This window comes from Brachyhypopomus gauderio, chromosome 1, assembly GCF_052324685.1.
Source record: "Brachyhypopomus gauderio isolate BG-103 chromosome 1, BGAUD_0.2, whole genome shotgun sequence".
Taxonomy (NCBI): domain Eukaryota; kingdom Metazoa; phylum Chordata; class Actinopteri; order Gymnotiformes; family Hypopomidae; genus Brachyhypopomus; species Brachyhypopomus gauderio.
In genome coordinates, this window is record NC_135211.1 from 27,568,494 (window position 1) to 27,584,396 (window position 15,903).

General features: G+C 44.2%; 1 protein-coding gene across 4 annotated transcripts in view; it reads right to left on the minus strand.

Moving 5' to 3' along the window:
- kaznb (kazrin, periplakin interacting protein b) overlaps window positions 1-8,951 on the minus strand; it is a 134,154-nt gene extending 125,203 nt beyond the window's left edge. For 2 of the 4 annotated variants that reach the window (XR_013131060.1, XM_077007339.1), the window contains exons 1-2: window positions 8,724-8,942; window positions 8,304-8,576 (exon numbers count right to left, since the gene is read on the minus strand). Coding sequence is in view for 3 of the 4 variants with exons in the window: in XM_077007339.1 (XP_076863454.1) it covers window positions 8,304-8,379 (76 nt within the window). In the remaining variant the exon portion in view is untranslated. Of the gene's footprint in view, window positions 1-8,303; window positions 8,577-8,723 lie in introns of all 4 variants that reach the window. The other 2 variants (XM_077007299.1, XM_077007329.1) reach the window with 2 other exon arrangements.
- Between the last annotated feature and the right edge of the window lie 6,952 nt (window positions 8,952-15,903).

Below are 15,903 nucleotides of genomic sequence, written 5' to 3' on the forward strand. Positions count from 1 at the left end.
TGGGAAGTAAATTTTTCCACCAGGACGGTGGTGACAGCACAAGGTCCCATTGTGTGTGTGATGGTACAGTTTTCAATAAGCAAATGACACCATGGTAACTGAAACAAACTCTCTTCCTCTGAAGCGGGTTTGCCAGTGCGCCAAGGCTATGCAGAAGACCTCCAAAGCTAATTCTGGATTAGCTTTAATTAAATATTAATAAACCATTGAATTTTAAAATATCTATAGATATTTTTATAACTCAGCAAAACTCTAAAGAGTGAACCGACAAAATTATTTCAAAAGCGTTCCAGCCACAGATGTAGCTTGCAGACACGTAGGTTCATCTGAAGTGTTTTTTGACAACAAACTTGTGTGAAGGAAGTCCCATCAGTAACCTTTTAAGAGTGCTGGCAGCTTCCTCTAGTTGAAAACTCCCATACCAGACAGGAAGGCTCTCCTGCAACATGGGTATGCGGGCACAGATATCAAAAACTAATTTCCGACTTAATAAAGTTACTGTCTACCTCGACATAAGTACTGTGCAGAGTTTCACTCCACTCTTATCAAAAACATGCCTGGTTCTGCTCAGAGTAAACAGCGCTTGGCAAATACTCTCAGGGTAACATATTATACGGAGAGGATGAATTGAAAATCCTGCTAGAAAATCCTGCTTGAATCAAATCCTCGGTGTGGCTCTGTGGTGGGAGGGTCCACTGCCCCTGGTTCATGCAGGAAACCTTACATCATCTCCTCCATCATGGATTACCAACAGAGCACTTCAGCTCACACACACACACTAGAATGCAAAACATAAATGTAAATGCAATCCTCCATAACTCTCCTTTAAAATTCATTGAAATTGCCCAATCAAGACATTTTGCCCTTAAGCCAAGAACTGTCAGCATATTCAACTGCTTAGCCACTGAAGTGAAGTTTCTACCAATTAGGATTAGACGCCTTTAATTCTTTCCTGCATGGAACACTGGTGCCACTAGTAGCTAATATCAGAGATATACAGTCAGTCAATCCTCAGTGGATATATCGACTGCTTTTCAACGTGTTGTAAATAACAACTGAAACCCTGGGCTTTTCAAATAAAGTGCCACAGAAAACAGGCTTAACAATCTCTGTTTGAAAGCAACGGCAATGATCTGATGGTGGTGAAATCCAATAAGGGAGATTTAGCACAGCAAAGCTGTACCGCCAGCCTCCCACGCACCCTGATGGCATGATTAGAAACCCCGTGGAGCAAATGCACTTAATAAGGATCCGACTGTAGACTGACAGACACAGGAGTGATCCAAGGGTAGACACGGCCCATGTTAGACTTATGTTACTGCTCTTAGAACATTCCAGAGACTTCCGGTGTCTGCCCCACAGGCTGTCCACAGCAGAAGCTAGACGCCTGGGGATGTTGCTGTTTGACCAGTACAGATTTGGCTGTGCAAGAAAAGGTGTCAGTCTGAATCATTTCAGTGTTTCACCTGCCTGCTCCTAAAGGACAGAGCAGACCGGACAGACAAACACAAACAAACAAGAGTAAACACAAACACTCGCTTGGTGTGCCAAGGCTCTTCCTGTGCGCTCATGCGTGTCCGGAGATGTTTTGCCAGACTTGACATGTTCAGTGTTTGCACATGTTTGAAGTTCAAGCAGCTGTTTGTGTCTGCATTTGAAATGTAGTCATTGAGGAATATTGCACACTCCATCCTACGTCAGTAAACACTCTGCATATTACATTAGTATATACTGCGCAGTGCATACTGCATTAGTATATACTGCATAGTGCATAATCCTAAATAATCCATTAAGACATGAAGCAGTACTTTACCTTAAAATCACTGACCAATTATTTCTCAGAGAGGGACAGAGAGAGTTTGTAGTGAGATTTTTAAAGATTATGGTAATATCATGTAATATTTAAAGTTCCCACAACATTTCCAACAGTTAGCAGTGTTGCTAACCTGACATGATTTATCTGAATGACTTTTAGTTTATTAGTTGCTGGTTAGCTAGTAATAATAATTCCAGCAATAATATTAAAATTCATATTAAAATTCATGACTGTCTTACAGAATTTATATGTGTTGACACTGGCGCTGTTCACTACTTTAAACTAGTTTACACTAGTTTCACTAGTTTTACTTTAAGGATTAAATGCTCGACAATTCCATGTTGCATTGTGGAATGCAATATGCCATGAAGATAACTCTTCCCACAAACTAACAGTGTAGTATCTAACATACTATATAAATTCGCTTTGTTTATAGACTGTATACTGCTTGAATTCACTATGGTTCTATACTGTATACTATTTGAATTTACTTTCTTTACTGTATACTATTTGAATTCACTTTGGTTCTATACCAGGGGTGCCCATTACGTTGATCGACCGGTCGATCGCGAAGGAAGTGTGGGTAGATCACATGACATTAAAAAGTAGTGGATGAATGACAGGCTATGTCCATCTGCACTGACGGTTGTATTTTGATTGACATACATGGTAGCCAATCTGACGTTTAGGGTTTGACACACGCCACCCACCCCCTGTCAACGATCAACACACATCAGATGCCAGCCCCCCCCCGGTCAACGATCGCCACACGCCGCTAGAAAATAAATAGGTAGATCTTTCTGACTTCGTCCTCTTATAAGTAGCTCGCAAGCTGGAAACGTGGGCACCCCTGTTCTATAATGTGTACTGTATTTTTGGCCATAATCAATATGGGCGTAGGGAGAACAGGGATGAGCCAGCAGACACACCCCCTGTATCTAGGCATCCATACACATGCATTCTGAATTTCCATTTTTGTGTAAGGAAGAACCATGTGCATGATGTGGTAGACAATTTTTTTGCCATATCATAACAATTTCTCTCAGTTTAAAAAGTTACATCAGATATGTTGATCTACCATTGTGTAATAACCTGTGACTGAATTACCAGACGTGTAACCGTGGGCTGTTAAACACCTTTCCCAAAACACCTTTCCCAAAATGGAGCATGTTGGGTAACCTGAGGCAGAGCCTTGTGGGTAGGTTGAACATGTGCTCCATCTCACCCCCTCAGGTTTACATGACGTTAAGTCAGATATTTGGTGTTTAAACTGGCGTTGTATTCTAATAATGCGTTAAATTATATTTCATATTATGGGAGTTACATCTGTACAGCTGTCATGCCACACAAATAACATACAACAAACAGAGAGGACTGATGACCATCATGGAATGATGACCAGTTTCTATATTTCTCTATGATTGCTGCCATAACCACATAGATCTAATTCATGTTTAACAACTGGGCTAAAATGTTTTATATGTTGTTATATCGAGCATACAGTGAGGAGTCTACACTGAAAGTGAAAACTAATCTGTGAACATTCAATTAAAACTGACATGTCTATTTCTTAATCCTATATGTTTACCAAACCAGCATCAGCTATCAGAATTTTAGTAATATAAACTAGCAATTTATATTTATTTAATCATATTTCAGGAATATATTTATTTCATCAGTACAGTGGAAGATTTAATGATTAATAATATTTGGAATTATTATATGGTTAATACAATAGTTAATCCACCGTTTAATCTGCCCTATCAGATGGAACAGATTACCCCCAACATGGCACAAGACATTTTTGGGTACCCCGTATTTTGGTATCTATCTGTGTTGGTTACACTGCTAGGGTTTCAATTGATGGCACACATGCTGAACTGGTTCAGTACACAGTAGAACTATTCCAGTCTCATATTCCCTTAGCTATAGGTTGACTTGAGTGTGTGTGTGTGTGTGTGTGTGTGTGTGTGTGTGTGTGTGTGTGTGTGTGTGTGTGTGTGTGTGTGTGTGTGTGTGTGTGTGTGTGTGTGTGTGTGTGTGTGTGTGTATATTATATTCCACTCTCTCTGAGCAGTATGCCATTTCAAATACAGCCCGTGACGTAGACCTAAAAATCCATGTAAACTCTGCTGTCGTCTGATTAACAGTGACTTGGTCACTGAATCAGTTTCATCACTAGGTAGTTGACAGGTTTTGTGTGGATAATGACATCGTTTTGGACCATGGAAAGAGAGCACCTCTCAGCATATACATGGGAGGAAGAGTGAGACGTTTCACCTCAGAGGTTTTCTAATTTTGCATTCATAGGTTTTGAACGAATGTAACCCAAAAACTCAGGATTACTAGATTACTAGTGAACAGCATTTGTTAATCCAGTGAACATTTAAACTTCTGCTCCTGGTTATTCCTTATCTAAACTTTGAATAGGTCATTTATGGTATTGGGTCTGACTAAGATGTGAAAGTCTGCAGAGGGTGATGTGACAATGAAAACGGAAATTGGAAGGGCACAGGTCAGGATGTTCAACCGAACGTGCTCTGGTCTTAACACAGCATATACGACCTCATCATGCCCCATTTCTAGACGCATGGGCTCCTGAATTGTGCAGCCTTGCTTGTCTGTGTGTCGCTGCACTGTTACTTGACATTCAAAACATTCCGGAACAACCTCCAACATTCGAATGTTTGTCGTGAAATGTTGGGCATGTGAGCTCTGGCCTTCACTGGCAGGTCCATCGGACTCGGACGGCTTTAGCACCGACAGATTTGTGGATCTCTGCATGAATGAACCAAGGGCTGAGGACTGAGGGCGTAATGCAGAATACTCTCAAAGAGCTTCTGAGGCCAGTGGCTCTAGCTGCCTTCAAACCCTAAATTAGAAGCACTTGGTCATTTAGCTTTTTGCCAGTGATGATTCACACGACCTCTCTGACCTCCACATCAACATAAGACATCTTACCCGTACACTAACTACCCCAGCTACTTCAGGGCTTCTGAAACTCTTTAAATACATCTCTCCATCACATCATCTATAGCGTCATCATAGCATCACTACAAGAAAACATTCAGGTGGGCAAAAAGCATTTTTCTTCTACACACAAACCCAACCTTACCAGAAGCCATTAAGAAATTTTTATTAAGGAAGGTTAGATTAGGTCAGTGGTTTCTGTAAGAAGGGTTAGATACATTAGCAAGATAAAACTCAACAGTGTTTGTGGTTTAATCAGCAAGCTCTCAGCACGGGAAATAGCTGGGAGCGCTGTTGGGGTGATATGATGCTGAGTGGTAGTGTTGGGCAAATAAATCTACAGTACACACACCTCAGTTTTTCAGTAATACTGGTTGAGGTTTTAAAATAAAAGTGCCAATTTGCTAGCATCAGCGTTAGATCATTTAGACTTGTATGGGAGTGTTAATAATTAATGTGTGTATGCATATGTAAGTGCGCCTGTGTGTATGCAGAACTTCGCTAAAGAATTCAGAACTAGAGTGCTACTTATTTTCACGGTTCTGCTCCGTCAGGCGTGTGGCTGGCACAGAGAGGAAAGAGGTCGTCGAAGACACGGCGCACACAACGGAGTCAGAACCCGCAGGCCCCAATCAGAACCGACAGTGCAGATGTCCCGTGTCATCCGTGACCTCTGTAGCAGCATGCACAAGCAGAACGCGCACAGGCACACTCAAACACAAATAAACAAACACACCTTGCACGGCACTCAAACACACTCAAACACACTCAAACACAAATAAACAAACACACCTTGCACGGCACTCAAACACACTCAAACACAAATAAACAAACACACCTTGCACGGCACTCAAACACACTCAAACACAAATAAACAAACACACCTTGCACGGCACTCAAACACACTCAAACACAAATAAACAAACACACCTTGCACGGCAGTTGCGTGCACAGCAGCAGCAGAAACGCATCATACATATATGTCTCAACACACATATGAGAGACAAACATCTCCAGAATACACTAATGTCCTCATAGAGCTGTTGGTTTGTTTGTTTGTTTATTTATTTTTTGGAGCATGATTTTTCAAAACATTTTTAAAGGCTTGCTGGCAAGACTCAGCGATGAGATGCTTTGATCAGTGTTGAAAGTGAAAATCTAAGTCAAAAATGTACAGTTGCTGCAGCTCCAGCAACTGGACGTCTTGCACGCTGAAGAAGAGATCTTATTTTAGCATGGAAACATAGAAAAATCAATGAATACATGAGTACGCAAATAAAACGCGGAGAAAACTCCTGCCTTTGTAACAGTAGAGCAGTACATTTCAGGGAGGTAAAAAAATGTGGGTGTTCAGAGTGAATGACAGATCAAAACGCTTCCACAATATAACATCGTTCTGGATGATTCATGGTGTCTGTGCACGGCTGAAGCACTGGTGGAGTGCCTCCTCTCTTGCTAGTGCATATTTCAGCGCAGCTCAAACGGAGGAGTGTACAGTCCCCGCCGCTGTAGAGACATGGCGTCTCCTTCAATACACACACGCTTTTAGTAACGAGGCTCTCGGCACTCCAAAGCCACATGCGAATATTAAACACAGCACGCACGCGCTAAAACATTCCTGCATTCCAAACAGTGGAGCTAAGCTAATGAGTTCAGATGTACGGGCAAAGCAAAGGACATCGTTTATAACGGTCCCAGTTACCCGTGCCAGATGAGGCAGAGGGCAGAACCCTCCTCATCCATCCCAGAACTGGCCTGTCCAGAAATGCTGTGTTATCATTGCACTGGGATACAGGAGAATCTTTGCCAAAACTGAACTACAGAAGAGCGTCCCAGACGCACCAATATTCAGCACCGGCTGCTTTTGCTGACAAAACAAGCTAAATGCAGCAGTCCGGGCTACGGAGGAGAGTGTGTGTGAGACGAGCGTGTGTGTGAGACGAGTGTGTGTGAGACGAGCATGTGTGAGACGAGTGTGTGCGAGACGAGTGTGTGTGAGACGAGCGTGTGTGTGAGACGAGCACGCGGGATGAGTGTGTGTGAGACGAGGGCTGATGTGCCATGTGGTGAATGGGACTCTTTATGAACAGATAAGCACTTTAGTGCACTGCTCCAGTTGACAGGAGTCGCACTGTGGCGGAGGAACAGAGCCCTGTGTAGATGTAAAGGGAACCCACTCTCTCCACAGGAGTCATTACTGAGGACCAAAACCAAACAAACAAACAAGTTCCATGACAACAAATGGTTCCGAGTCCTCAAGACCCGTCCCGGACTCGGAGCCGGCGTGTCCCGCGTGACCCGGCTATGCTCCACGCCGGCCAGAGCTGAGAATGCTGGCATGTCTTAACTTCTACCTCAGCAAAAGGTCTCCGAGCAGGCGACCGCGACTGGAACCGTCAGATGTGCGACACAAACGTGTAATCACAGTCATGATTTACTTACAAACTTGTTCAAGTAGATGAGATATTAGCGTCAAGATTAGACACTAATAAATTACTGGGGGAATAAAGAGCTGGAGCCCATGACACCCTCTGCTCCATCAGCGAACCATAACGACTAGAATTTATCAGTAAAGCAGCAAATGAACCTCTTGATGGCGTGTTTGTGGTTTGCGGGAGAAGTAATCTTGCCCACTGTTAGCGTGCTGCGTCATTTCACATCAAGTGCTGGTCATGCTGATATAAGCTCTAATTGCTCTGCCTGCCTCTTGTTCCGAGGCGGCGGGGTTTTGCCTCGGCCGGGGCTCCTGCTGAGGAGAGGAAAACTGCAGGACTGTTCCAGTTCATTTTCACGAACGGCTCCCCTGTGCAAAGCAACACAGGAGAAAAACGGCACAAGCAAAAATGCCATCTGTGAGATGGAAGTTCAGGGTGATTTACTCAAGCTTCTCACTGGGCTATAATTTCAGTCTAATGTACGTATTATCCAACAGTGCTTAAGAGGTCAATATCATCTTTTTGAGACTCTCATCTATCTGACAGGGAACCTTTAAATTGGTAAGTAAACACAAGAGGAAAAGAAGCAGAGAGGAATCTTTTTTTAGATCTCTGGATTCGTGCCATCAAACCACTGACTGGGGGGGTGAGAGACTGTTACAATGTACAAAACTTCCCCAGTCCTCCTCCTTCACTCCATCCATAAGCAGGCACTCCCACGAGGGCTCACGCCTGCTTGGGGAATTAGGAACACTCATTAGCCGCTGTGAGGAAGGGCACTTGTGGTGTTAACTCTGAGAGATCGGTGTTCAAGAGGGCCACAGGCTCACCAACACACCTCTTGCCAGAAAGCCCGAGATTCCACTGTTCATACTGATGTAAATGGAAATGCATGTACCTCCCACGGCCAAGAGAAAAGGGCTCTGGTGGCGTCTGACAACTTGCTCAATCAATCAAGACTCGCACAGCAGCAGAGATCAGAGGCAGGAACGTCAGATCCCCCAGTAGCTCGGCGTTGTGTGGTACAACGGCGCGTGCCGTGATGATTGTGGGTGTCGGCGTCGTGGGTCAGAGGTACTCACTTGCTTGCATCAGCTGTCCCTGGCGCCCGAACACCTGCGAGAAGGTGGCGGGGCTGCAGGTGAGAGTGTCGTCCATGGCCGGGCTGTCCCACGGGGGGAGAGAGCGGAGCAGCCGGGGCTTAGCGAGGCTGGGAGGGGCGGAGAGGGACACTGCCCTTAACCCTCCGCGGAGCCGACAGCGCCGAACGCAGCGGACGAAGGCGGCGGATCCTCTGACGGTCTGACAGCTGTCCACCACGGGAGCGCTGCTAGAGCTGCGTCCGCAAGTGCAGTCTGCTGATCAGGACAGGAGCAAACATTACACACACACACAACACAGCACAGCGAGGGTATGTGTGTGTGTGTGCCACAACAGATGTGAGAATGTGTGTGTGTTTGTCAGAGAGCAAGAGAGAGATATAGAGAGAGCACGAGCCATGCCTGTTAAAGCCGCTGTTCTTCAGAAGCTCATCTCAATCCTGTCTCGCGGCCGGCTCGTCTCTCCGCAGTCTCGTCCAGTCTCCCAGAAGTGGGCGGGAGGTTGCGTGAGGATGTGTGAGCTCCACGCAGGTGCTGGTGTGGCGCGCGGTGTCCTGCCGGCGTAAGAGAGGCGGCTCCCGTCCCCCTGGCTGAGTCTCCGTGCTCGTGCACCGCTGAGCGGTTTGTTGTGCTCTGATGTGGTGAGTGTGCCCTCCTCTCTCCTCTCTCCTCTGGCTCTCCCCTCCCTTCCCCTCTCCCCTCCTTCCCCTCTCCCCTCCTTCCCCTGCTGTGGTTAAGCACTAAGCCCCCTCCCCTCTCACTCCCTCCCTCTCTCACCAACTCCATGATCCATCTCAAAGGAAAGATCGCTGCAGGGAAACATTTTTTTTTTGCAACTCCAGCTCTTCTGCCATTTCTCCCCTGCAGTGGCTGAGGTGGGGGGGGAAAAATGCCAATTTTGAAACTCACCCAAAGGCTCTTAGAGGAAAGGACTCAGATTGCATATGTGAAATGCAATATACTTTAAACCATTTTATTTCTACACTTATAAATAATGAAGAGAGGTGTTATGTGAACATGGATCTAATCATACAGCAACTTCATGGCGTTCATTCAGTCACATAACACCAGACAAAAGTATTCAGTGTCTTTTCACCTATATTTTGATGTTTTAGGTGATGCAGAACTCATGTGAAGGTCCCACTTCCAGGGCACTTTGTTTTTTGTAAATTAAGGGGTAACTGGTCAATTTAAAGTGCTTTTGGTAAATGAAAAGTCATTTGGTAAATTGAGAAGCATTTGATGAATTAAGTGGTTCTTGGCAAATTAAGGAATGTTTGATAATTCAGTGCTTGTTAAAACTAAGGGTTGTCTGGTAAATGAAGAGGTGTTTATTTTATTCCTGCAGGCCTCTAGGCTTTGCTACAAGCCTCTGGTGACTGTGGGCGTGATAGAAATCCAGTTACCAACCAACTTCCTCTTTAGTCAGAATTTCCAAAGGATGCATCCTTTCTCAGCTGTACGCCTATTGACCTCTCCAGCATGACTCGGGAAGCTGTGAATGTCCACAGAACATCCGCCTGTCTGCTGGGGACGGCTGTATGTGTCAGGCTCCCTGAAGGTGGCTTCACATGGAGGTGCAGGAGGACAAGGTGTCTCTGAAGCAGGCGGTAAGTGGCTTTGGTTCAGCCCAGGACAGCCATCTATCATCACTCCGAGGTTAGAGCAGTGATTCAACTTGATTTTTTTTCACCCTCCGTATCAGCAGAAGTGTCTTGACAAGTCAGGAGCGGTGACATACAGCGAGTTTTGCAGCGAGTTTAGCAGCGTTTCAACTGTCAGGCGATAGTGAGCGTCAGGCAACTAGAGCCCACAGGAATTAATTCCCCTCTCTGTAGCTGAGAGTTCGCTCGAATCAAATTCTCTTTGAACACGAAGCGAGGAGATCTGTCGAGAGCAGGCTGTCATCTGCCGCGGCGAGAACCACTCCTCCCGTTCAACGAGGAACCTTCTCCCCTATTCAGATAAAGAGATTCCTGTGCTGCAATCCACATGGTTGTTTCTACGCCCCATCCCTCCACCCCTACTGTGGAGCTGTGGGATAACGAGCATCTCGACACCAACATTTCTGTGACCCCTGAAGCTATTCGGAGCAAAAGCAAAAAAGATTCCTGGAGGCATATGAACAACGCGTTACCATTGTACAGTGACAAATAGGCTAATGCGTGGACAGTGACTCACCATGCAACTCCGAGACTGGGGCATCACATTATATCCAAACAGAAACGCACTACAGATGAAGCCATGACTTCTTGCAGCCCTTCACTGCGGTGTCACCCAAGATGCGAGTTACAAGATTATCAAAAATGAGTAAGGCGTTAGTTTGCATGTACATGTTGTGCATACGTGAGCAAATTCTGGCCATGCTTCTGCGTTCCAGCTAATTTATTGCTGAGCTGAGGTCCACGGGATTGTGTTCTTATTAATAGGAACGCGGCACCTTGCACGACAGTCGGGATTAAATGTGGTGATATTTCACACTGACAGGCAGGGCCTGGCACTGCACGCCTCCCGTTCACACACACAGCCCAGGGGCACCATAAAGCCCACCGCTGCCCCCCCAGACTCCATAAACAACAGGGCCACGGCATGGGGGAGGAATAAACACGACCCACAACCCCCCCCTCTGCATAAAGAGCAGACTGCTACACCCCCACCCCCCACCCCAACCACTCCCAAAGTCAATATTCAATTTTGTATTTGAATGTTGCCCGGATGGTCCAAAGCATTGCAGGGATCTTCTGTCCTGGCAGCAGAGACACAGCAGACTGGGGTTTGAGAGCAGTGCTGGATTCATTAATTCATAGTGAGGGAGTTTTGCTGGATGTCCATAGGAGAGACTGTGACAGTTTCTGTAAAGCAGGCTGTGTCTGGCGAGAGAGGCAGACCAGTGCTGCTCATACCTCACTCACATAAACACCGCAGGTCTAGGACACAGTTCACACAAAGTGACTTTACACACTTCCTTCTGAAAAGAGGCGTAGGAGGCACATGTCAGTTCCTACGACGGCTCCACAGCACGCAGAACAAGGCACCCGGGGCCCTGTGGCCACGCAAATGCTGCTGGGTGCACACGTTTTGGAGAAGAACACAATTTGTCACGTAGCGAATTAGTGGCCGTCTCACATGAACTAACACTTTGCCGGACATGATCAATACACTGTTCTAAAAACAAAATACAGCACATGTCAACACTACATCTGTTCCTCTCTCAATCTACATCTACTTTTTATGTATACAATTTATTTTTCACACCACATCATTTATTTAACTCCATGTGACATTAATTAAATTGATCACAAGGATCAAAAAGAACTTACTTAATCTACTTTAATGGCCACCAGAGAGGAGATGTTGAGATTACTGAGGCTGAAAAGTGACAGAAACACAACAAACTCAAGCTGAGGAAGACAAGACTCTAAAGGAAGATTTGGGGTATAACAGGAGAGAGAGAGAGAGAGAGAGAGAGAGAGAGAGAGAGAGAGAGAAATCTCCATTGGCCAGCATTGCACAAAGGCTGCTATGCATTGATGGAGGTCTCAGTGGGTCCAAAAGATCGTTCATTATTCCTTTGATGTAGACGCTAATGATAATGGCTCGAGGATATCATCACAACAAAAACACAATCAGGAATTTAATCAATTTCAAGAAAAATACCAGACTATAAAGCTGATACTCAAGTTAAATGATACTAACTGTGGCAAAAACCCACTCAGAATACCCAGGGAGTTTGTGTCTCATTTTCTTTGACATGAATTCCAACTTGATGTGCAGCGTGGGATTTCAGGAACTCGGCTAAAAGAGCGTTAACCCAGCTACAAGGGAGACGTCTACACACGATGGGATCTTGTGTCTCACATTAATAACCATAACTGCATGCAGCACAATCCGTCTGCAACCGCGGCCTTTCAGATCAACATCTGCGTGGTTTATAAGCCTTCTGGCCCAGTATGCACACTGTGCACATCAACAGTATCATCATTTTTTATCACTACATGACATCATAAAAAACAAACACACTTTAGTCAGTCTGCCAGTTTTATACATTTGTCCTTCCATTCTTCACACTGCTGGAATTGCCTGCACTGTCAATGCAATATTGCGTAGCCAAAATGTAACTAAATCTTCTATAAGAACAGTAAGCTATTTCTTACTAAAGCACTCTGGTATAAACACCATAAAGTGTTTATACCTGATTTGGAGTCTCTCCGAAATGGCAATTAACACCAAGTGTAATCTAAACACGAATAAGGCCCAAGTAAATCAAAATGCTGATCTAATCACTCTTACAAGCTGTGAAGCCATAATGTTAACAGCAAACAAATCAGGGCGACAGGCAGAGAGTGTGTTCAAGCAGCAACAGACAGGGAACCTTATCAGTACGGGGAGGATCGATGTAATGAGCTTTTGTTTAACTGCACCGGAGCATCAGAAACATCGCCGTGGAGCCAGAGAGAAGCCGACTAGGACAGACGCAACGAGCGCTTTTGGGGTCAGGGGTCAGGCCTGGGTGAGTTACTGTAGGTACTAATTTGCTGATCATTCCCAAGGGCATCTATGAAGGGTTTACAGAAGGGTTTTCCTGCCCCGGGGGAGCAGCTGCAGAGCACTGCAGTCCGGCCATCTCTTCTTTATTTCAGTATGCTTGGTTCAAACCGGCAGCCCATTAAACCTGTGAGCAAAACCAGCTGTGTTAAAGGTAAGGAAACACAATCATTGTGGCGACATGACAGTACTGCAGGCCAATGCACCTTGTGCACTGTACCAATAATCAGAAATTAAGTGAAACTCTAGACTAGCACAAATTCACTAAGGTTGTAAATAAAAAGGACAGATAATAAATAAGTAAACCAGCATGTGTTCATATGGCTTAAGAGCTACTTGGAGCTGAACTGGGAATGAACTCCCCAGCCCTCTAGAAATATCACAGTGATCCACTGGAAAGCTGCAAATCAGGGGAGATAGATGTCCCGGCTCCAAATATACCTAGCTGCACCACGGTGCCGCCCCATTATCTCAGCCAGGACCACAGGGTCTGTGTGAGAACATCCATGCATGTCGACTCAGAACACACCTGACAGGACAATGCAAGACTCAAATCGACTGACCATGTTGGTGTAAACTAGTGCAGATTAGGGTTGCAGCGGTAACTGGTTTCACGGTATACCACGATATTAAAGTGCACGGTTATCATACCGTGTGCGTTTGCTTATTACCGGAAAAAGACAAGCCAGCGGAGAAACTCATCCGCACATGCACAACTCCGCTCGTTCAGCTACTCAGCACACAACGATGAGAATGGCAAAAAGTGTATCAGACTAAAAAAAGGCTAAACTAAAATCAGTGGTGAAAATGACGTAATCGCGGTGGCTCCACCTCGCATGCTGTCGATTCGTGAGGTCGTGCAACTCTCGAATTTTGTAACTTTGCGCGTGCCGCGCCTTAGCGCAAAGAACAAAGTCATGTTTGCAGGGTTCATACACCTTTACAAGGTGGAATTCAAGCACTTGTGCATCACTTTCAAGGTCCATTTCAATATTTCCCAGCACGGAAAACTTAAGTTAAATATTTATACATATACTCGAAAGGATTCTAAATAATTCACTTTTTTATTACATTATTTAATGATTGTTTATTTTCAAAATGCCCAATCTTAACGTCTTCACGTTCTCTCATGTTTCGCCCTGGAATTACAAGAGGCTCGTATTTGTTAACGTGATACAAGAGAACTGTTCAGTCAGACAGATATTTGTTGTGAAACGAAGCCTAAATTCCAGCACTTTTCAAAATTGAAATACAAAGCAACATTAAAATTCATCAGGTAAATGTTCCTTCCCCTGTTTTTGATGGGTGTTTCTTTATACTACCACATCGTTTCGGACAACACTGCAAATAATGTGACGCGGCAAGTATAAACGCTTCCGCCGTTTGCGCAGGTTCGCACGTGCTACGGTCACTCGCGAAAGTATAAAAATAGCTTTTTAAGGTCTTTGCTTTCACTGGATGTGAAAGACGCCATTAATTTGCATGTGTTCATTTTCAAATTCTGATGTGCCTGTTTTTCATATGTTAAAACCAGACTAGTGTGAAAGCCTTAAAATAGAAATCTCTATTGTGGTCAGGTCTCTATTGTGGTCCATCAGGTCAGAAATAAATCCTCTTTCTGCAGTACCTGGTTATATTCCAACTTGACAGTAAAACGGATGTTTACAACAGTTGTTTATCTGACCCAGGCTCAGTTTATCAGATAAAATTTTAACTTAAATAATTGTAGGGCTACTGAAATCCATGATTTAGGTTTCTCTAATTTTGCAGTATTTATATAAACATGTGTACAGCTTATTTTTTTAAAGGAGACATTTTTTATACAATAGTTCCAGGTTTCTACAATAAATAGTTCATTGTAATTTCTTTACGGGTCAGTGTATCTTAATAATATATGTAACAAACTGTGATATCGCGGTATATTCTGAGATGGTTATCATACCGTGAAAATCTCATACCGTTGCAACCCTAGTGCGGATACACTGTGCTCACCGAAGTGTTGGATCATCAGGACTCAGATGCCTCAGGTCGTTAGACAAAACCCCTCTTTCTCTTTAGAGACCTAGGTGTTGTCAGTACATTCAACACCTGACTTTGAACAGTTGAAACAAATTACGTTGTCCCCTACATGCAAATATCCTACACCATCCCAAGGTCTTCGGTTTTAGGGATTATAGTGTTCAACAGTGTTTGATGTATTGTGAAAGACTCAAATTGTAAACAAACACCAATTGTAAACACAAGTGTCAGTTTTTTTTTAACAAACAAGCCTATTCAAGGTCTGTTTGTGACTGTATTGTATCAGATGTTGTCTACCAAACGTTTTCGTTTGGGCCCCAATAGGTCCACTGGGCACAGGTACCCCTTTTCAACCAAACTGGGTGGAGAATGTGTGTAGATCCTGAGAAAAAATAAAAACATTTAAACTCTTATGTGATAAAGAAAAAAAAAGTACATTATGAGCCCACACTGCAGGTGACATCTAAATCAGAATAATACTTGCATGATTCCATGCCTGGCAAACACGTTTGGACTACATGCGCCTAGAGAAATACAGTGGTCATCGTTTTTGCAGTATGAATACTGCAAAAAGAATGAAACAATTTCATCACGGAATTAACCACTCGATTATATTAGCTCTGAATTCCTGATGCCCTAATATTCTGGATTCTCTTCTGTAAAGGTGGAAGTTTATTTCAGTTAGTTACATTCGTTAGAAAGAGGAAACTAATGAAAGCAAATACATAACGTTAAATGCCCGCCACATTATGCTAAATAGATGGCGTTAGCATGCTAGCTAAAACGTCGTTGTTCGTTGGGTAGCATAACCTGTTACATTAGCTGCTTTAGCTGTACATTTGATGCACTTGCAGAAATACACACGATCAAAATGGCATTAGTTAGCTAACATGTGTTTTGTTAATAGAAAACCAACAGCTTTGACCTAAATATTTCATGTAACCTGCCTAGCTGCTTTGCTACCTTGTGGACTGCAGATAAGCTTCACGTGATGCGTCCCTGTAGGCTAAGGTACGTT